We start from the raw sequence: 24,224 nt of genomic DNA, 5'->3' as shown, positions 1-24,224 counted from the left end.
ACAACACAAAAAAAAAAAAAAATATATGGCACAGAACTTCCAACCTGTTGTCTCTTGAGGTCTCTGGGTGAGACTTGGAGCCAACTTGTACAGACATAAAGCAAAAGTCAAACATAGAATAATAATAATAATAAAACCCTTTTTCAGGGACCTTTTGAGCGGGATGGGCTACTCAACCTGAAGAAATTTCTAACTGGGCCCCACCTGCAAGGTCATGTGCTGTTTATCTTTTTATGAGATCACCATGTTGCGCACATATGGTTGTGATGCATGTGCCTGGTGTACCCTTATCAGACGGGTAGTCATGATGGGTATACTGGGCTTCATATATTTTACCCCAGTGTCACTTTGATGGCATGAACTGCTCTCTCACTCAATAATAATAATAATAATAAAACCCTTATTCAGGGACCTTTTGAGCGGGATGGGCTACTCAACCAGAAGAAAATTCTAACTGGGCCCCACCTGCAAGGTCATGTGCTGTTTATCTTTTTATGAGATCACAATGTCGCGCACATATGGTTGTGATGCATGTGCCTGGTGTACCCTTATCAGACGGGTAGTCATGATGGGTATACTGGGCTTCGTATATTTGTACCCCAGTGTCACTTTGATGGCATGAACTGCTCTCTCACTCAATAATAATGATAATAATAATAATAATAATAATAATAATAATATAATAATGATAATAACGGTTTCAAATTTTGGCAGTAGGCCAGCAATTTGGTGGTGGGGGTGGACTAGTCGATTACATCGACCCCAGTGTTTCACTGGTACTTATTTTACAGACCCCCCAAAAGAATGAAAGGTAAAGTCGACCTTGGTGGAATTTGAACTCAGAACATAACAACGGGCGAAATACCGCTAAGCATTTCATCCAGCGTGCTAATGATTCTGCCAACTCACCACCTTAATGATGATGATGATGGATTCACCTGTCAAAGATGACATAAGTTTTCAGCTTCTTTGCCAAACGACCTGCACAAAGGATTTATTTATAGTGATTAAATGTATGTCTTGTACATTAGGTTACTCGCTCCATCGAAAATTGATGTTACCTGATCAGGTGTACAATGTGCCCTGCATCAGGTATTGAAGTAATTTCAAAGCAACACGAGATGAAGTGCTTTGCTCAAGAACACAGTTCACCACCCGGTCTAGGAATTGAAACCACAATCTCGTGATTGTGAGTGCAATACCCTCATCACTAGGTCATGTGTTCTCACTAATAATAAAATAATAATAATAATAATAATAATGATAATAAAATAATAATAATAATAATAATAATGGTTTCAAATTTTGATGCAAGGCCAGCAGTTTTGGGGAGGAGCCAAGTTGATTAAATCAACCCCCAGCGTTCAACTGGTACTTATTTTATCGATCCCCAAAAGGATGGAAGGTAAAGTCAACCACGGTGGAATTTGAACTCAGAATGTGAAGATGGATGAAATAGTATTCTAATGATTCTGTCAGTTTGCTACCTAGGCTCTAGGCTGAAATTTTATGGGAAGGAATAAATCAATTACGTTGACCCCCCCAGTGCTTATCTGGTACCTATTTTATTGACCCCAAAAGGATGAAAGGCAAAACTGAGATCTTTTATTTGCCACAGGGGCGTAAGATGAAGGGGACATTACAAGGACAGTTTACATTTTGTGTGGGAGTTTACATAAAAGATGAGGAGACAAACGGCACCATGATGCAATTCACTCTGCCAGAAATTTGGAAACAATATGCTTTGTTGCTTGACATTCACACCGGAATCTCCAATACAAGCATTTCAGAGTGTTTGGGTGTCAATCTGAGGATATGTACCGAGAGTGATAAAAATCCAACATCCAGTCAACATCATGGTGTTTGGAGTGATCACTAGTGATGGCAACGTTATGCCTCCATTCATCTTCCCACATGGCCCCAGTTTCAACATGGAGGCCTACATCAAGTGCATGGAGGAAGTAGTGCTGCTCTGGATCAAGAGGGTGGCTGCTAGAAGAGTCAATATCTGGCAACGGGACTCTGCACCATGCCACACAAGCAGGAGAACCCTATCAGAGCTGTCAGACAATTTCTGCAACCACATCACCCCTAACATCTGACCACCTAACTCCCCAGACTACAACCCCCTTGATTATGCATAGGGCGCAGTTGAGCGAGAGACCAACAAAACTCCTTATAACACCAAAGATGAACTGAAGGTAAGGATTATGGCAGCATTCACCAACTTAAACAAGGTGACCGTTCAAAAGAATTGCAGGAGATTCCGAAGTTGTCTAGAGGCCGTGGTTGAAGCCAATGGTGATTTTATTGAATAAATTTACTCGTTAGTACTTCAAGTTATTTTTATGTAATTTTGGTAAATATATCTGTTAAAATGTGAGGACAGTGTTATTTCCATTGTTGTGTAATTTAAATGACAGTTTATCCACTGCACCCTGTATATATACATATATGTGTGTGTGTGTGTATATTTATATGTATATGTATGTGTGTGACTTTACAGCTAATTGAAATTATATAAGTGACTCATAGGGCAAGAGTTCCAGTGCGTTGCACTTACGAAATTTTTATGTTTACACATGTGTATATATATGAGAAAGAGAGAGAGAGAGAGAGAACACGCATCTTGAAAGGATAATGAATTAAACAAAGACATTAGATGAGGACTGGAACATAATGGTGCATTAAGGCAGATTAGCATTAACGGATTAAGATAAACACTAAATCTGTAACATTTAGTGGAATATAATTGTCCTGGTTCACTTGAAGAAAGTTTGTTTGTGCGTACACACACACACACACATACAGTATGTATATTTGTGTGTTTATAAAGTGCGCACTAAAGTACAAGTCATGTAACCATGGAGTTAGAACTCCATATGTTCCAGAACTCTCCAGAATAAGATTCTTTTGAAGCAGATTCGGTGTTGTTATAGTGAAAATTTCTTCCCAGTCCTATTTTCTTTGTGCAAGCGTGTATATACATATCTATATGTACACACGCATACACATACATATCTTGTGTGTGTGTGTGTGCATGTCTATATGTACACACACATATATTACACACTTGCTCATATATACATATACATACATATGTGTGTATATGCACACACACATACATACCATATATTGCACACGCAGACACACACTTGCTCATATATACATATACATACATATGTGTGTATATGCACACACACATACATACCATATATTGCACACACACAGACACACACTTGCTCATATATACATATACATACATATGTGTGTATATGCACACACACACATACATACCATATATTGCACACACAGGCACACACATGTATTACACACTTGCTCATATATACATATAAATACATATGTGTGTATATGCACACACACACATACATACCATATATTGCACACACAGACACACATATATTACACACTGCTCATATATACATATACATACATGTGTGTATATGCACACACACCACACACACACACATACATACCATATATTGCACTCACAGACACACACACACACATGCATTAGAATCATTCCACATACACTCTACCTGCAATATTTTTTTGACCCCTTAATCAGGAGGAAGCATTTTGCCTCTGCATGGTCCCTTGCGGGGCCTCTATTACTGCTGTTCTAGGAAGGAGCACTATATCCTCAAACCATCAAACTATGGAGTCGCTAAAGGGAGGGGGGGACACAAGGTGCCTGGTGGTGGTGTTTAAATCAAGCGTTGGATTAAGTCTACTGCAGCAGAATTTGAACTCAAAACACAAAGAGCTGGATCAAATACCACAAGGCATGTATGAGTTTGTTGCCCTTGACTGATTTTTGCATCACTTATTGACCTCAGAGGGAGGGAAAGGGAAATGTTGACTTTGGTAAGATTTGAACTCAGGGCAGGCATGACAGTGGTGTTAAGAGCTTGTTTGGTTCCAACTTGAGTCCTACTGCATGGCCCCTTGGGAAAGTGTCTTCTATGCCCCTTGGCTGTCCAAAGCATTGTTGCTGGGTTTGGTGGATGGAAACTGAAAGAAGCACATTGTGTGTGTGTCTGTCTGTTTGTCGCCTCGTCTTGACATTGCGTTATAATTGTGAGTCATTCTTATATTTCTTTACTACCCACAAGGGGCTAAACACAGAGAGGACAAACAAGGACAGAAAAACGGATTAAGTCGATTATATCGACCCCAGTGCGTAACTGGTACTTATTTAATCGACCCTGAAAGGATGAAAGGCAAAGTCGACCTTGGCGGAATTTGAACCCAGAATGTAATGGCAGACGAAATACGGCTACACATTTCGTCTGGCATGCTAACGTTTCTGCCAGCTCGCCGCCTCTAAGAAATGTCATTCATTTCCAATATTCTACATGGACATGCCTGCCATGGGGAAATATTACCTTGCTTGGAAACAAGAGAGCGTTGGCAACAAGAAGGGCATCTGGCCATAGTAAATATGCCCCCAACTGGCTCAAATGAGCTCCTTCCAATTCATATAAGCATGGAAAAGTGGACCTTAAGTGATAATGGTGATGACAATGACCATTATGATGATGATGATGATGGATACAAAGACCTGGCATAAATAGCACAAATGATTTTATCCAATGCTCTACCGACTCTTCTAGTTTTCACCTCGTAAACAGGTACTGTTTGGAAGTGCAGGGTTATGAAAAGTGGGATGTCGTTAGACAACGTTGTCATGGAGACAGAGTTGTGTGATAAAATGTTGGAGTGGTCATGGCTAGAATGACATCTTTGATTATTGTGTCTACTGACTTAGGGGGTGCTTCTACCTGCCACATATCACTTCATACCACCACCACCACCAATAACATCACCACCACTACTTTACATAAACATATATATCATCCCCACTACCACCACCACCACAACCATACATCACTTAGTTGTAGTGGTAGTAGTAGTAGTAGTAGTAGTAGTAAAGTGTGGTAAACAGCTGCAGTTGTAACCATTGGTGTTTAGTCATGTCTGTCTGCGATGGAATTTTAGCCTCGTATTTTAATTAGATTATCAATAGTTTTAAGTATATATAAATGTGTGTTAAACCCTTCTCCCCCCCTCTCTCTCTCTCTCTCTCTCTTTCCCTCCTTGTCTCTCTCTCTCTCTCTCTTTCTCTCTCTCTCTCTCTCTCTCTCTCCCAACGAGTGAGTCAGTCAGGCAGTGGTTATGGCTAATCTTCTGATTTCCTAAGATTAACCCAGACATTGCTGTTAAAATAAATCGGAAATTGCTCACCACTGTTGTCGGGTCTCCCACCGAGACTACTGAAGGTTGTTTGTTGCTTCACTCATTCTCTCACTCACACTCATTCTCTCACTCACACTCATTCTCTCACTTACACTCATTCTCTCACTCACACTCATTCTCCACTCACACTCATTCTCTCACTCACACTCATTCTCTCACTCACACTCATTCTCTCACTCACACTCATTCTCTCACTCACACTCATTCTCTCACTCACACTCATTCTCTCACTCACACTCATTCTCCACTCACACTCACTCTCTCACTCTCACACATGCACTCATTCATTTGCATGCACTTCTCTCTCTTTCTCTCTCAAACATTCACTCACACATTAACTTAACTCGACTCGCACTCATTTATACAGTCATTCATTCATACACTCATTCACTCCTTTGCACACTCACTCTCATTCATCCATACCCTCACTCATTCTCACAAACTCTCATTTACCTTCCCCCGCCATCTGTTTATTATATATATATATATTTCTTTACTGCCCACAAAGGGTGAAACACAGAGGGGACAAACAAGGACAGACAAATGGATTAAGTCGATTACATCGACCCCAGTGCGTAACTGGTACTTATTTTATCGACCCAGAAAGGATGAAAGGATAAAGTCGATCTTGGCGGAATTCGAACTCAGAACATTACTACCTACAAGGGGCTAAACACAGAGAGGACAAACAAGGACAGACAAATGGATTAAGTCGATTACACCGACCCCAGTGCGTAACTGGTACTTATTTTATCGACCCCAAAAGGATGAAAGGCAAAGTCGATCTCGGCGGAATTTGAACTCAGAACGTAACGACAGATGAAATATCTATTTCTTTACTACCCACAAGGGGCTAAACACAGAGAGGACAAACAAGGACAGACAAATGGATTAAGTCGATTACACCGACCCCAGTGCGTAACTGGTACTTATTTTATCGACCCCAAAAGGATGAAAGCCAAAGTCGATCTCGGCGGAATTTGAACTCAGAACGTAACGGCAGACGAAATACCGCTAAGCATCTTGTACATGATTAATAAAAAAGATGTCATCGTTGTTGTCATCATCATCATCATCATCATCTTCATCGTTTAACATCCGGTTTCCTTGCTGGCATGGGTTGGTTGGTTTGACAGGAACTGGCAAGGCCAAGGAGCCACACTGTTTACCACCCCACCACCCCTTATTGATTTAGTGATAAAAATAAATATAAATAGAGCTAATGTTGTGACTTGAACCGTTTCTTTTTATCTAACGGTGCACTGGTTAAAAGTGTGGTCTTAGTCCTCGCTTTATCTGATGGTGAAAATCAAGGTCAGTGTCTTGTAGAGAGGCCTGTTGCTTATATTGCTGTTATTTTTCTAGTCCAAGGTTGGCAGTCTTGGCTGTGGGAAGGGGCCATAAAAACCTACTATCAGTTTACATCATTATTATCATCATCATCATCATATTAACTTTCTTATTCTTGCATGGGTCAGACAGATTTTGTTGAGGCAGATTTCCTAAGGCTGGATGCCATTACTGTCACCAACCCTCACCTGTTTCCAAGTATGGTAATATTTCTCCATGGGCAGGCGTATTTTCATCGAAGACAGGGAATGAAGGATACCACTTCCACACACACACACACGCACACACACACACACACACACACACAAGGCGTCAAGCTGGCAGAAACGTTAGCGTGCTGGGCGAAATGCTTAGCAGTATTTCGTCTGTCATTACGTTCCGAGTTCAAATTCCGCCGAGGTCGACTTTGCCTTTCATCCTTTCAGGGTCGATAAATAAAGTACCAGTTTCGCACTGGGGTTGATGTAATCGACTTAATCCGTTTGTCTGTCCTTGTTTGTCCCCTCTATGTTTAGCCCCTTGTGGGTAGTAAAGAAATATATATACACACACATACACACAACGAGCTTCTTTCAGTTTCCATCTACCAAATCCCCCCACAAGGTTTTGTTTAGCCTGGAGCTACAGTAGAAGACACTAGTCCAAGGTGCCACACACTGAGACTGAACCCAGAACCATATGGCTGGGAAGCAAACCTCATACCACACAGCTATGCCTGCACTTACATTCATATCATCATTTTAACAACCACTTCCTTTTTTTGTGGCACCAGCATTAGTGAGGTTGCCATCACAGCCTGCAGGACTACAAACCTCAAGAGGGGTGGCTTTTTTTTTCTTTTTCTTTTTTTTTTTTTTGGCTAGGTGATGAGAGAAAGGAGGCCAGAGCAGAACAGGTTTCTTTGTTAGAAGGACTATGTGGCAATTTTTATTAGAAGAGAATGTGTGGTGTAGTGGAGTGGGGTAGATGTGGTGATAGGGGTGGAGCTGAGAAGAGATAAAACTAGTAGCCATGAGGTGTCTCTGGTTGGACATACATGATATGGAGTTGAAGTGAATGGGGGATGGAAGATAGGGAATGGGTGAGGAGCTGAGTAGAATTAATGAAGGACAAGTGTTGAAGGATAAAGAGAAAGGGAGAGAGAGAGAGAAAGAACTGTGCACTAAATGAAACTGAATCTGCTGGCTTTATGCTCTCTCTCTCTCTCTCTCTCTCTCTCTCTTTTTCTGTCTCTCCAGACCATACTTTATTATGTAGGTCAGATGTAACCTTGATTTTCAACATCAACACAATTTCCTGCTTCCTATTGGGTCATTCTTTTTGATCTTTCCCCCCATTTGATTGCATCAAAGCCCCTTACTGCTTTAATTAATTACCCCTCATGCACTCTCTGTCTCTCCCCCTCTCTCTACCCCCCACCCGCCCAAAAAGAAAAACAAATTATGAAAAGAAACATAATAACAATCATATCATTGAAATCCCAATCCTCAAAGCTCCTAAGAGATAATGCAAAATTAATTCAAAACAATTTGAATAAAACATCCTCCTCCTCTCGTTGAGCTTACTCGGACATTTTTAACCTGCACGCACCATCCATCTGGGTCCTGCATTAGATCTTCAGGGAGGCATCCGATGTCTCTGGTGAGTTGATCTGCACATAAAAAATAAATAAGCATTACATTTGATAGAGTAATCTGAATGCAGAAGGATTAAAGGTACCCCAGGACCAGGTAGTGGTCTTTAGCTACGTTGTGTGTTAAGCTTGCTGTCTATCATTTCTAGCTGGAGCTGAACAACATATAAAGACGATGCCTGTCTCTCTCTTCTTGAGGTATTAATGTTGCTTTCTTTTAGAGAGAGAGGTAATGGTAATGTTGAAGTTTTATGTTGTTTGGTGTCAGGTCACCCCTGGGATACCTGTAGCCCTTCTGCATTCAGATTACTCTATCAAATGTAATGCTTATTTATTTATGTGCAAATCAACTCACCAGAGATCTCTGGTGCATTAGATCTCACCAGAGATCTAATGCAGAGGACCTGCATTAGATCTGACTTGTGATCAAAGACATTCTGATTATAACCACCATGTCTTTTTCTAGACACAATGCATTTACATTATACAATGTAGTCTTGCCATTTTTTTTTTCAAAGATGGTACGGTGTGATTTGAGGAAGACTTGGCTGGTATTTCTAGAAGGTTGAGAGATCATACATAGGCCCTTCTCTCTAACTCATGCTATTGTTGTCTAACCACAAATCAGCTCTGATCAAGGAAATTCACTTACTATTACTAGCAAGTCAATTGACCACATAGAAGCGCCCTCAGCTGCTGCTGGTGGTGTTGTAATTGTTGTTTAACCCTCGGTTAGTCCTGATCCACATTTGACCATCCTGTCTGTCTGTATAACAAAGAATACCTTGGCTGATGCTTCCTTTTATTTCTTTAGCTTTTTAACTGCAAAATTAAATTTCATGGATATTCCACATAGGCGCAGGAGTGGCTGTGTGGTAAGTAGCTTGCTAACCAACCACATGGTTCTGGGTTCAATCCCACTGCGTGGCATCTTGGGCAAATGTCTTCTGCTATAGCCCCGGGCCGACCAATGCCTTGTGAGTGGATTTGGTAGACGGAAACTCAAAGAAACCTGTCATATATATGTATATATATATATATATGTATGTGTGTTTGTGTGTCTGTGTTTGTCCCCCTAGCATTGCTTGACAACCGATGCTGGTGTGTTTATGTCCCTGTTACTTAGCGGTTTGGCAAAAGAGACCGATAGAATAAGTACTGGGCTTACAAAAGAATAAGTCCCGGGGTCGAGTTGCTCGATTAAAGGCGGTGCTCCAGCATGGCCGCAGTCAAATGACTGAAACAAGTAAGAGAGTAAAAGAGTAGAAGCTAGATTTGGTATATAAATCTGTTTCCCACAGTAACGGTAATGAAATTTTGAGAGGATATATCTTATTTCCTCAGTAAAAGGGTTAAGACAAATAGGGTGTGATTTGAGGAAGACTTGGCTGTTGTTTTTATGGGGTAGTTGTCAAAGCATCGCAACCAGCCAGCAACTTACCTACCTTTTTTTTACTTTAACACATATACACCATGCCCTACTCCCCTCCTGGGGCAGCAGAAATAAATATCCTAACAACAACAACAACGTCAGTCAGTGATGGGATGGTAGACCCAGAATCTTTAAGTAAACAGTTACTGATTCATGGAGCACATATGTTAATGTGGAGTCCCCCCCTCCACATACACATACACCCCAAAAAATAACAACATGGCTGCTGTGTCTATAATTACTGAAGGCAGGGTGGGGTGGGGTACTCCTCCATTAACCACCACCACCATTTGTCATCACTCCTACTACTACCAACACCTCACCACTGCCACAATCATCACTATCATTATCATCATCATGAGCAGAGTTGTTTGTTTAGGATTTTTTTTTTGTGTAATATCAGGTTTAGATTAATTTCTTTACCCCCCTCCACACACACACACACACACACACACACCAGAAAAAAAAAAATTGTTATGTCTGGTTAGCAGGTTAAGGACCAGGAGTGGGGTTATGTTTCACGACAAGTCTGTCTGGAGTTTTGGCATGGGCAGTGACTGGGGGTCGGGGGGGGGGCAATATCCCTCATTTTATCGGGAGTAGGAGTGACATCGGTTAACCCTTTCCCTGGGTTTTGTGTATTACTACATGTGACATACAGGACGGTATTTCCCTGGCGTCCATGCCTCATATCCCATACATGTCCCCAATTTCTTTTTTTTGCAACCACCAGAGTGACATGCAACATCAGGCGCAGGAGTGGCTGTGTGGTAAGTAGCTTGCTAACCAGCCACATGGTTCTGGGTTCAGTCCCACTGCGTGGCATCTTGGGCAAGTGTCTTCTGCTATGGCCCCGGGCCGACCAATGCCTTGTGAGTGGATTTGGTAGACGGAAACTGAAAGAAGCCTGTCGTATATGTGTATATATATATATATATATATATATATATATATATATATATATATATATACCAATTAAGGACTGAACACGAAAAAGTGGACAGTCAACATGCTAGATATAGACGTCAAATCGCCATTCTCCACAAAGATTTTGTTCTCAAATAAATAAATATATATATATGTATGTATATGTATGTATATATATATATATATATATATATATATATATATATATATATATATGTATGTGTGTCTGTGTTTGTCCCCCTAGCATTGCCTGACAACCGATGCTGGTGTGTTTACGTCCCCGTCACTTAGCGGTTCGGCAAAAGAGACCGATAGAATAAGTACTGGGCTTGCAAAGAATAAGTCCTGGGGTCGATTTGCTCGACTAAAGGCGGTGCTCCAGCATGGCCGCAGTCAAATGACTGAAACAAGTAAAAGAGTATAAGAAAAGGAAAGCTCAATACTACACAGAATGTATGAAGCAAAGGCTAGTGTTTGTGGTGCATTCATTATATGTGATACACAGGACACTTGCCTAAAATCTAAGGTATCGTCATCATCATTTAACGTCCATTTTCCATGCTGGCATGGGTTGGATGTGGATGGTATGACAGGAGCTGTCATGGGTTGGATGGTATCAAGGTGGCGAGCTGGCAGAAACGTTAGCACGCCGGGCGAAATGCTTAGCGGTATTTCGTCTGCCGTTACGTTGGTGTGTTCAAATTCCGCCGAGGTCAACTTCGCCTTTCATCCTTTCGGGGTCGATAAATTAAGTATCAGTTACGCACTGGGGTCTTTGTAATCGACATAATACCTATGTCTGTCCTTGTTTGTTCCCTCTATGTTTAGCCCCCTTGTGGGTAATAAAGAAATAGGTATTTCATCTGCCGTTACGTTGTGAGTTCAAATTCTGCCGAGGGCAACTTTGCCTTTCGTCATTTCGGGGTCGATAAATTAAGTACCAGTTATGCACTGGGGTCTTTGTAATCGACATAATACCTATGTCCGTCCTTGTTTGTCTCCTCTATGTTTAGCCCCTTGTGGGCAGTACAGATCAGTGATAATTTTACAGCTTTAATAAAAAGTGTATACACACACACCCATGCACGCACATGTGCTCGCGATGAGTATATAGGGATAGATTATCCAGGCAGGCACTGTAAGAGTACCAGGTTCTGGCCAACCGCGTCAAGTACTAAGAAGCACCAAGGGTCATTTAGGGAGAGCAACCCCACCGTAATTCTATTGATAGGTAACTCTGGGTTCGCTTTGCTGGGTTATGAATATTATCATGAGTGTATATCCAAAACAATTACAAAGAATACAGAGACTGGTACGTCTGTGAATTTTTCTTTTAATTCTAACAGTTAATTATATAGTATAATTAGTTCCAATGACTGACATGTGTTTCTGCTGCACAGAGCATGTGCACTTTTCTGTGATGCACCGTCACTCAGGGTCTTTCCACAAGCAAGGTCTGAAGCCGATATTTAATATATATGTCCGAGCCAGACGCCATGATAGATCGTTAGCCACTACACACATATTTTTCTCTCCTTGTTTCCTTGTTTTTTTCTGTGGTCCTTTCTGTAGAAGAGCGTAGGCTTGAAACGTAAAAGACTTTTTCTATTCCTGAGCGTTATACTAATACATCTGCTTGTTTTGTACACCACCTGTCTTCGTCTTTTGTTTTTTTCGTAAACTCTCCCTATATATATATATATATATGTGGAGGCGCAATGGCCAAGTGGTTAGGGCAGCGGACTCGCGGTCATAGGATCGCGGTTTCAATTCCCAGACCGGGCGTTGTGTGTGTTTATTGAGCGAAAACACCCAAAAGCTCCACGACGCTCCGGCAGGGGTTGGTGATCCCTGCTGTACTCTTTCACCACTCTTTCTCTCACTCTTTCGTCTGTTGGCCTGCTCGCTTAGCCAGTGGGGTGGTGTCATTCGAAGGCTAAAACAATGCAAACGCATTGTGACCAGCGATATGTAACAACATCTGATGGTCTGGTCGGTCACGTGATCACGTGATATATATATATATATGTATGTAGGTATGTATGTATGTATATGTATAAATTTTAAATGATGGTGAGAAATTTGATATTAATTTAGTTAATATCAATTTCACACCGGTGGTCTAGCATATAAAAAGAAGTGAAGGTTCAGTAGTGATAGTGATAGTGAAACATGTATGCGAATAATCCATATTTATATTGCTTTTTCTTTTCTCTTGCTCGATTACGTTTTGGTTGTTTTGCTGAATTTATTTCTTGAGAACATTTCTTAGCAGTAAGACCATAGCGGATCTACTTCTAGCATAAGGCCATCCACATAGTGGTTTCCCTCTCATATGTGTATGTATATATATATATATATATATATATATATATATATATATATATATATACACACATATACATACATACATGGTGGCTGCCCCCTCGTTATCGAGTATGGCCATTGCACGAAGCTTAATCAATGTTGTTATTGTGCAATGCCTGTGCAAGAAGATATTTTTTTAAGTGAGGAAAGGCTGTGCACTGAGTCAATCCCTCTCACTAAGCAACAGCAGCCATAATCCGAAAAGAAGAAGTGAACATCATCGGTAACCACTGAGCCACAGGTTTTACGTCGGAGTTATCCCAGTTACCTGAGTTACCTTCTCCTAGAAGGATGCTAGGAGTCCTTCACTCCCAATGGTTTAACCACGCAATCGGGTATTCAATCCGATTATTTCTATGTCCCCGTGCATGATACAGCCTTAAGACATTTATACATACATACATACATACATACATACATACTCTGTATTTGTGTGTGTGTCTTCCTTTCTCTCTTTCTCTCTCTCTCTATCTATCTCTCTCTCCTCATAAACATGTTGTTTAGCTCTAGTTCAACCGTCATCGAGCAGATCTTTCACCAAAGTTTTTTAAAACCAAACCGTAACCACCCATCCTGGTCTGTTTATTATATCAGAGGGCTACAATTCCACAATATTTTAACCCTTTCGTTACCAAACCGGCTCTGGCTCTGTAGTACAAATGTCTTGTTTTCAAAAATTCTAAATTAAAATCTTCCACCAAACTTTAGTCACAATTAATGTTCCCAACACTAGCTTAATAATAACTAAATTATTTTACTAAATTCTTTGTTATCATCATCATCATCATCATCATCATTTAACGTCCGCTTTCCATGCTAGCATGGGTTGGACGGTTCAACCTTGGGTCTGGAGAGCCCGAAGGCTGCACCAAGCCAGTCAGATCTGGCAGTGTTTCTACAGCTGGATGCCCTTCCTAACGCCAACCACTCCGAGAGTGTAGTGGGTGATTTTATGTGCCACCGACACAGGTGCCAGACGAGGCTGGCGAGTAATTGAAACAAAACACAGAGCATCTCAAAATAAGTATGGTAACGAAAGGGTTAAAAAAACTTTTTCAAAGTTGGTAGGTTGTGGAAGTTGTATTTGAGAGTGAATTTGGGCTGTTGTTTCTAGCAGAGAAAGTTTCCATTATCGACTCATAATGTTTTCTTGTTATTGATTGCTGATGGTCTTTCTTGCTTTTCATTTTTTGCTGTGCTGTTATTATTGTTGTTGTGCTGTTGTTGTTGTTATTGGTATTGTTGTTGTGCTGCTGTTGTTGTTATTGGTATTGTTGTTGTGCTGTTGTTGTTATGGTATTGTCCTGGGTGCATTTTGTAAACAACAATGAATCACAGGGCTGTGTACTCCCCGCCCTGCTTACCTTGTCCTACTTCCTTAATCTCTTCTCCTCATCCACCCTTACCCACACACACACTCTACACCTCTCTCTCTCTCTAAGGTACCAACAACATCCCCTGTCTTGTCTGTTCCGCCATTCCTCACTCACCTTAAAACCCCACCCAGCCCCCCCAAGGCATTTGTGCATTATGTTTTTTTAATTGTTTTGGTTTTTTCAAATTTTTTTTTATTATTTTATTTTTTTCACTTCCTCCGGCAACATCTCTCCTCAACCTCATTATGGCTAATCTTCACAGTCTCCTTGCCAAGAACATCACCATCACTACTCCAACCACCACCACCACCAGCACCACCACCATCATCATCAACATTATCATCATCATCATCATCATTATTTTTGTTGTCATCAGGACAACTACAATCACCACTGTCATCTTAATCGCCACCTTAACCATCATCATCATCATCATCATCATCATCATCATCATCATCATCATCACTACAACTACCGCAACCAACACCATCACCACCACCACTGTTTATCATGATGGCTAACATCATCATCATCACTACCACCACCACCATCACCGTCACCATCATCATCATCATGATGGCTAACATCATCATCACTACCACCACCACCACCACCATCACCACTACCACTATTATCATGATAGCTAACATCATCATCATCACTACCACCACCACCACCGTCACCATCATCATCATCATGGCTAACATCATCATCATCACCACCACCGTCACCATCATCATCATCTGGTGCTGTTACTGTGACACTGCCAAAGCATTAGCCAACTTTCTTCTTGCCCTAACCTTATGCCCCCCCCCCCCCCGGGCTCATCCCCTCTCCCCTCCCCGCTTTCCTTTCTTTGTGCACCCTGACCTCACTACTCCATCCCCCCTCCCCCACCCCCAACCACCAGCTTCAGTCTTTCTCACTGCCACCCTCTCATTCAGCATCGCATTTCACCATATTCCTCCTCTTCCTGTGTATACAGTAGAAAGTGAAGCCATGGATTCATTTCTTCTACTTTCCTCCAGTCCGCAGCAGCAGCAGAATTTGCACCAATCTCACCAGAGTGTGTGTACATGCACACACACATACACACATATATGTGTATATGTATATGTATGTATACACACACAAGCACTCACATGCATTTATATATATATATGTATACATATATATATAGGCATGGGAGTGGCTGTGTGGTAAGTAGCTTGCTAACCAACCACATGGTTGCGGGTTCAGTCCCACTGCATGGCATCTTGGGCAAGTGTCTTCTGCTATAGCCCCGGGCCGACCAATGCCTTGTGAGTGGATTTGGTAGACGGAAACTGATAGAAGCCTGTCGTATATATGTGTATATATATATATGTGTGTGTGTGTTTGTGTGTCTGTGTTTGTCCCCTAGCATTGCTTGACAACCGATGCTGGTGTGTTTACGTCCCCGTCACTTAGCGGTTCGGCAAAAGAGACCGATAAAATAAGTACTGGGCTTACAAAAGAATAAGTCCCGGGGTCGAGTTGCTTGATTAAAGGCGGTGCTCCAGCATGGCCGCAGTCAAATGACTTAAAAGAGTAAAAGAGATATATATATATATATTTGGGTGTCTGTGTTTGTCCCCACCACCACCACCACCATCATTGCTTGACAACTGGTGTCTGTGTGTTTACATCCCTATAACTTAGTGGTTCAGCAAAAGTGACCGATAGAATAAGTGCTAGGCTTACAAAGAATAAGTCCTGGGGTGGTGCTCCAGCCTGGCCGCAGTCAAATGAATGAACCAAGTAAAAGAAAAAAGAAGATATATATATATATATTTGATGGGCTTTTTTTCGATTTCCATCTGCCAAATCCACTCACAAATCTTTGGTTGGTTTGGCACGTAGTAAAAGACACTTGGCCAAGGTGCCACACTCTGGGATTGAACCCAGAACCATGTGGTTGGAAAGCAAACTTCTTACCACCCCACACCACACCACCCCCAGTTATGCCTGCACCCTTTTATGTGAGGTTAATACTTGAGACTGTATTGTTATTAACTCTTGACCAAAATGGATTTGGTGACAAAGACACAGAGACAGACAGACAGACAACTGTACTACAGCTGTAGTATTCCAGTATATATATTTCTTTACTACCCACAAGGGGCTAAACACAGAGGGGACAAACAAGGACAGACAAAGGGATTAAGTTGATTACATCGACCCCAGTGCGTAACTGGTACTTAATTTATCGACCCCGAAAGGATGAAAGGCAAAGTCAACCTCGGCGGAATTTGAACTCCGAACGTAACGACAGACGAAATACAGCTACGCAGGTCGCCCGGCGTGCTAACGTTTCTGCCAGCTCGCCACCTTCCAGTATATAGTACCAGTCATACACTGGGGTCAGTTCACTTTGTTCTCATTATATAACAACCTTGCAGAAAGCACCTTGAGCCTGTTATTGTTATTGCTTTTACTGTCTTGTTTTTTTTTATTTTCAAGTGTTGTTTATCATTATTGCTTGTTGATGATGTTGTTGTTGATGATGATGTTGTCGATGATGATGGTGATGATGACGATGACGATGCACTTGTGTTTTATCATTGTTGTTATGTGATTAGAATTGGAGATAACCCACCACCACCACCACCAACAACAACAACATCAGCACATTGTACTCTGTGCACTTGTACATCATAGTAATAACAACATAACAAGGAGAACAACAATAGGCAGAAAACGAAAATATAGGCAGATAACAACAACAACTGCAACAACAGTGTATAGCCGAGAATTAGTCGAAATAAATCATTGCTGTCATCATCATCATTACCATCATCGTTGTCATTGTCATCAGAATGCTAACATCAACAGCTAAAACAACCATATACTCTTTACTGTTTTACCTGTTTCAGTCATTTGACTGTGGCCATGCTGGAGCACCGCCTTTAGTCGAGCAAATCGACCCCCAGGACTTATTTTTTGTAAGCCCAGTACTTACTCTATCGGTCTCTTTTGCTGAACTGCTAAGTTACAGGGACATAAACACACCAGCATCGGTTGTCAAGCAATGTTGGGGGGGACAAACACAGACACACAAACATATACACACACATATATACATACATATATACGACAGGCTTCTTTCATTTTCCGTCTACCAAATCCACTCACAAGGCTTTGGTCGGCCCGAGGCTATAGTAGAAGACACTTGCCCAAGGTGCCACACAGTGGGACTGAACCCGCAACCATGTGGTTGGTAAGCAAGCTACTTACCACACAGCCACTCCTACGCCTATATATAGACAAAAGTTAGTAAAAACAACCATCATTGTCAGCATCACCATCATTGTCATTTTAACTTTTCCTGACTGGCAGGATTTGGGAAGGCTTCCTGAACCAGTGTTCTTTACAACCTGATGCCCTTTTTGATCCTAAAACATTTTAGTTGCCTTTTAGCATGTGCTGGGACATGGTATACCAATTCTAAAAGCTGGGACACATAAAGTTTCTTAGTGAGAATTTGGACAAAGAATTGTCAAGGGTGTTTGTATGTGTGTCTTTGTGTCTGTGCCTGCCCCCCCCCCCACCACTACCACCACCGTCACCATCGCCTGACAACCGATGTTGGTGTGTTTAGCAGTTCACCAAAAAGAGACCAATAGAATAAGTACTAGGTTTAAAAAGAATATGTCTTGGTGTCGATTTCTGTAACTGAAACCCTTTAAGGTGGTACTCCAGTATGGCCACAACCAAATGACTGAAACTAGTAAAAGAATAAAGGAATAAGGGTGGGTTTGGTGCCACTGCGATGCACCTTGGGTAAGTGTCTTCTAGAGCTTCAAGCTGACCAAAGCCTTGAGAGTGGTTTTCATAAATGGAAACTGAAAGAAACCCATCATATGTGTGTGTGTGTCATTTTGCTTGCGTTTCTACTTGACAACCAGTGATGGTTTGTTTGTGTCCACATAAAATTGTTTGGCAAAAGAAACTGATAAATTAAGTATCGAACTTATAATAAACACTGGGGTCAATTTAGTCAACTAAATCCATCAGGGTGGTGCTCCAGCAGGGTCTCAATCCAACGACTGAACCAAGGAAAGGATAAAAGATGGCATTATTATCTCCAGTTAAGTAATAATAGGTATATTTCTCAGAATAGGATACACCAAGGTTATCATAATTTACTATGATAACCAATAAACTATAAGACAGGTGTTGACCTAATAATTATTACTAAACTGTAGTTCATGGTTACATCTCAGAATAGATATACCAAGGTTGTGATATAATAATATCTGATAGATCATAAGACATGTGTTAAGCTAATATTGTTACTAACTGCAGTCAATTATCATATCTCAAGGTAAACAACCCACTCGAAGGATCTTAAGTCATGTCAACCTAATATTATGAATATCAGTTAATTATGTCTCAAGGTTATTAAACTATGATAACCGATAAAATATACGACAGGTGTTGACCTAATAATTATTACTAAACTACATTTCATGGCTGCATCTCAGAATAGATATACCAAGGTCGTGATATAATAACTGATAGATCATAAGACATGTGTTAAGCTAATATTGTTACTAACTGCAGTCAATTATCATATCTCAAGGTAAACAACCCAACCGAAAGATCATAAGTCATGTCAACCTAATATTATGAATATCAGTTAATTATGTCTCAAGGTTATTAAACTATGATAACCGATAAAATATATGACAAGTGTTGACCTTATAATTATTACTAAACTACATTTCATGGTTACATCTCAGAATAGATATACCAAGGTTGTGATATAATAACTGATAGATCATAAGACATGTGTTAAGCTAGTATTGTTACTAACTGCAACCAATTATCATATCTCAAGGTAAACAACCCGAGGTAACTACACTATGATAATCAAAAGATCATAAGTCATGTCAACCTAATATTATGAATATCAGTTAGTTATGTCTCGAGGTTATTAAACTATGATAACCGATAAAATATACGACAGGTGTTGACCTAATAATTATTACTAAACTACATTTCATAGTTACATCTCAGAATAGATATACCAAGGTTGTGATATAATAACTGATAGATCATAAGATATGTATTAAGCTAATATTGTTACTAACTGCAGTGAATTATCTTATCTCAAGGTAAACAACCCAAGGTAACTACACTATGATAATCGAAAAATCATAAGTCATGTCAACCTGATATTATGAACATCAGTTAGTTATGTCTCAAGGTTATTAAACTATGATAACCGATAGATTATATGACAGGTGTTGACGAAATAATTGCTAAACTACAGTTCATGATGACATCTCAGAGTAGATATTACCAAGGTTATGAAACAATGATAGATCATAAATTAAAAGACAGGTCTTAACCTAATATTGTAACTTACTACAGTTCACAGTGACCTCTCAGAAGAGACATACCAAGATTATTAAGCAATGATATATGGCTGGTCCTAAGATGTGTTTACCTAATATTATTACAAAACCTCAGTTACTGGCACCATTGCAAGTTAACACTTTGCCCATCATGGGAATCGCTGGTAACTTTTGTAGTACAAATAAATATAATATTCATTCTGTACTGCGGGAATCACTGGTGATATCTATCCATCCATCCATCCGTCTGTCCATCTTCTCCGCTCTCTATTCCTGACCAAACTGATTTTGTTTTCTTGTAGCTTCAATCTTCCTTAAAATAAGTACCAGTTGAATACTGGGGTCGATTTCATCAACTTATCCTTCCAATTAAATTGCAGGCTTTGTACCAAAAATTTGAAATTATCATTGTTGTTATTAAGGCAGTGAGATGGCAGAACTATTAGCACACCAGGCGAAATGCTTAGCAGTATTTTATCTGTCGCTACGTTCTGAGTTCAAATTCCGCCGAGGTCGACTTTGCCTTAAATCCTTTCGGGGTCGATTAAATAAGTACCAGTTACGCACTGGGGTCATTGTAATTGACTAGCCTCCTTCCACAAGAAATTTCAAACCTTGTGCCTATAGTAGAAAGGATTATTATTATTATTATTATTATTATTGTTATTATTATTATTATTATTATTATTATTATTATTATTATTACTTATTTCTTTACTACCCACAAGGGGCTAAACACAAGGACAAACAAACGGATTAAGTAGATTATATCGACCCCAGTGCATAACTGGTACTTATTTAATCGACCCGGAAAGGATGAAAGGCAAAGTCGACCTCAGTCGAAATTGAACTCACAACGTAACGGCAGACGAAATACTGCTCGGCATTTCGCCCAACGTGCTAACGATTCTGCCAGTTTACGATGGCAAGCTGGTTCGTTAGCATGTTGGACAAAATGCTTAGTAGCATTTCTTCCGACTCTACATTCTGAGCTCAGATTCCTTTAAGGGTCAACTTTGCTTTTCATCAGGTGCAATAAGGGTCAGTGTAATCAACTGACCCACTCCCTGCAAAAGTTTCATGCCTTTTGCCTATAGTAGAAAGAATTATTTTGTTGTTGTTGTTGTTGTTAATTTCTTTTTTTTTTTGTACTTTTGTTTACAGTTCAGCATCAAGAGAAGCAGCAAGATGCACTCAAACAACAACAACAGCAGCAGCAACAACAACAACAGCAGCAACAGCAGCAGCAGCAGCAGGCGTTGGTGCAACACGCAATCACTCAGCAAGTGTTACCTCCCAATGCCCCGTGGCAGACCACGCCTCCACCTTCGGCGGCACCGCCACTGGCCACTCTCAACCAGGCGCCACCCCCGGCAGGTGGAGGTCAGACACCCCTGTCTGGACTGCACCAACAGTTGCAGCAGCAGGTTGCACAGATGCAGGAGCAGATCAAACACAGCGAGCAGAATCTCAATGCACAGTACCAAAGTCTCATTCAACAACAGCAGGTTAGCCACCCTCAGCAACACCTCTCTCTCTCTCCTCTCTCTCTCTCTCTTTCTCTCTCTCCCTCTTTCTCTCTCGCTTTCTCTCTCCCTCTCTCTCTCTCTTTCTCTCTCTCCCTCTCTCTCTCTCTTTCTCTCTCTCCCTCTCTCTCTCTTTCCCTCTCTGTACTTCTCTCTTTTTTCTGTTTCTACCTTCCTTCTCTCTCTCATTTCCATTCTCTTTCTCTCCCTCTTTTTCTCTATCTCTGCCTCTCTCTTTCTTTCTGCTTCCTTCTCTCTCTCTCTCTCTCTCTGCCTATCTTCTTCCTTCTCTCTCTCTCTCTTTCTCTCTGCCTATCTTCTTCCTTCTCTCTCTCTCTTTCTCTCTGCCTATCTTCTCTCTCTCTCTTTCCCTTCTCTGTACTTCTCTCTTTTTTCTGTTTCTACCTTCCTTTTCTCTCTCATTTCCATTCTCTTTCTCCTCCTCTTTTTCTCAGTCTCTGCCTCTCTCTCTCTCTCCTCTCTTTCTCTCTGCCTATCTTCTTCCTTCTCACTCTTCCTCTCCCACTTTTCCATCTCTTTCTGTTTTCTTACTGTCTTCCTTCTCTCACTCTTTCTTGCTCTCCCTTCTTTCTCTCCCTCTCTCTCTTGCCCTCTCTTCTGTTTCTTGCTTTCTCTCTATCTCTGTGTCTCTCTAGTTCTCTTTCTCTCTCTAACTCGCTCTCTTTCTCTCTCTAGCTGCTCTCTCTCTAGCTCTCTTTCTTTCTCTCTCTCTAGCTCTCTTTCTTTCTCTCTCTAGCTCTCTTTCTCTCTCTCTAGCTCTCTCTCTTTCTCTCTCTCTAGCTCTCTCTCTCTCTCTCTCTAGCTCTCTTTCTCTCTCTCTCATATACATATTAATGTTTTGTTTGATATTGAATTGAGCAGAGAGAGGGTTGAATGTCAATATGTTTCTCAAAAAAGTACCGAATAAAAAGCCCATTTTGTTTTTTTTTTTGTTTCGCAGATCCAGATTGAAGAGGCAATACTGAAATGTCGTATGAAGATGGTGGAAAAACTGTCCGAGGATTGTGATATTGACCTATGCGAATTAGACAAAACGGTACAACCCATTATTGAATCGTGCACCAAGGACGCAATACTGGTGAGTCTTCAGTTCCATGAAACGCAATTCTGCTCTCCCTCAAATCGCACACAATAAGAGAATTGTGACTCGAAGGAGATTTAAATTCGGTTACGCTCTGTTATCCTCTGTTAATCCCCTTTTTTTGTCTCTTTCTTCCAGAATGGTAAAAGCTGGATATTCACACATTGTTTCACAGAGGATCACTGTCAACTTATTGCTCAGTATTTATTGAACAGGTAAACTTCCTTTCCTTTACTCTCTCTCTTTCTCTTTTCTCTCTTTTACTTGTTTCAGTCCATTTGACTGCGGCCATGCTGGAGCACCACCTTTAGTCGAGCAGATCAACCCCCCCCCCCCAGGACTTATTTTTTGTAAGCCCAGTACTTATTCTATCGGTCTCTTTTGCCGAACTGCTAAGTGACGGGGACATAAACACACCAGCATCGGTTGTCAAGCAATGCTAGGGGAACAAACACAGACACACAAACATATATACACACATATATATATATATATATATATATATACATATATATGACAGGCTTCTTTCAGTTTCCGTCTACCAAATCCACTCACAAGGCATTGGTCGGCCCAGAGCTATAGCAGAAGACACTTGCCCAAGATGCCACGCAGTGGGACTGAACCCGGAACCATGTGGTTGGTAAGCAAGCTACTTACCACACAGCCACTCCTGTCCACTATTGCATGTTCAAATCACTCCTTCCTCCTTTTTCTTTAAATGTGCCAGTGGCACATAAAGAAGCACCCATATCACACTCTGTAAAGTGGTTGGCATTAGGAAGGGCATCATCCAGCTGTAGAAACCATGCCACAACAGACAATTGGAGTCTGAATAGGTCCCCAACTAGCCAGCTCATCAAGCCATCCAACCCATACCTGCATGGAAAGCAGACATTAAAAGATGATGATAAGATGTGTGTATCTATCTATCAGTCTGTCTGTCTATCCATCTGTGTATCTATTTATAGTCTGTCTATCTATCTATGTCTCTATCCTTCTGTCTTTGCATCTATCCATCTATCTAGTTCATTTAAACTGAACATTCATTTTGTAACTTAAGTTTCATGCTGCTGCATTCTTCAGGCAAGAACTGTTGCAACTTAATATTGCCATTCATTTATCATATCCATTTGTATAACTGTGGCATCTGGTTTATGTGTATATGTGTGTGCATATATGATGTGTATACTCATACATGTGTGTGTTGTGTGTTTAGCTTCATTCATTTAACAGCATTCTCCATTGATGTTGGTAACCAGTTGAAAGTCTAAACCCTTCTCTTGTTTGTTCTTGTTTCCCAGGATTACAGACAAGGAGTCCAGCTTCGACGTCAAACTGCATCTCATCTATCTCATCAATGACCTGTTGCATCACTGGTAAGTCCCATTGCTTCTGCTTCCACCTCATCTTTGCAATGTGTGTGTGTGTGTGTGTGGTGTGTGTGTGTGTGTGTGTGTGTTAATGGGGTTGATAATGGGAGATGAGGAAGACTTGAACCTAGTCACGCCTTGGTAATATTTATGCTGAACATTTCATCATCATCGTCATCATCATCATCATTTCTTCTCTCTCTCTCCTTTCTCTCTCTCTCTTTCTCTCTTCTTTCTCTCTCTCTCTCTCTCTCTTTCTCTCATTCATTCTGCTTGCTGCTATTGTTGCTGATGCAGAATATAATGATGATGATGATGATGATTGTCATACAGTTCACTTCACCACCCCCATCATCTCTCTCCCTTTCCTTCTCTTTCCTACCCTACCTCTCTCCCTCTCTCTCACACACACAAAACTATTTCTGTTATGTTTGTTGTTTTATGGGTTCTTGATATGTTTTCATGTATTTTTTAATGTTT

The 24,224-nt window shown here is 40.8% G+C and overlaps 1 protein-coding gene across 3 annotated transcripts in view; it reads left to right on the top strand.

Moving 5' to 3' along the window:
* The window catches only part of LOC115223453 (calcium homeostasis endoplasmic reticulum protein), a 135,758-nt gene that overhangs the window by 71,513 nt on the left and 40,021 nt on the right, over positions 1–24,224 (top strand). For all 3 annotated transcript variants that reach the window (XM_036512661.1, XM_029794030.2, XM_029794029.2), the window contains 4 exons: positions 20,911–21,254; positions 22,234–22,371; positions 22,513–22,589; positions 23,676–23,750. In XM_036512661.1, the coding sequence (XP_036368554.1) occupies positions 20,911–21,254; positions 22,234–22,371; positions 22,513–22,589; positions 23,676–23,750 (634 nt within the window). The remainder of the gene's footprint in view (positions 1–20,910; positions 21,255–22,233; positions 22,372–22,512; positions 22,590–23,675; positions 23,751–24,224) is intronic.

Source organism: Octopus sinensis, linkage group LG23 (assembly GCF_006345805.1).
Source record: "Octopus sinensis linkage group LG23, ASM634580v1, whole genome shotgun sequence".
NCBI classification, from domain to species: domain Eukaryota; kingdom Metazoa; phylum Mollusca; class Cephalopoda; order Octopoda; family Octopodidae; genus Octopus; species Octopus sinensis.
The sequence above is the reverse complement of the archived record's forward strand: the minus strand, read 5'-3'. Positions and strand labels throughout refer to the sequence as shown.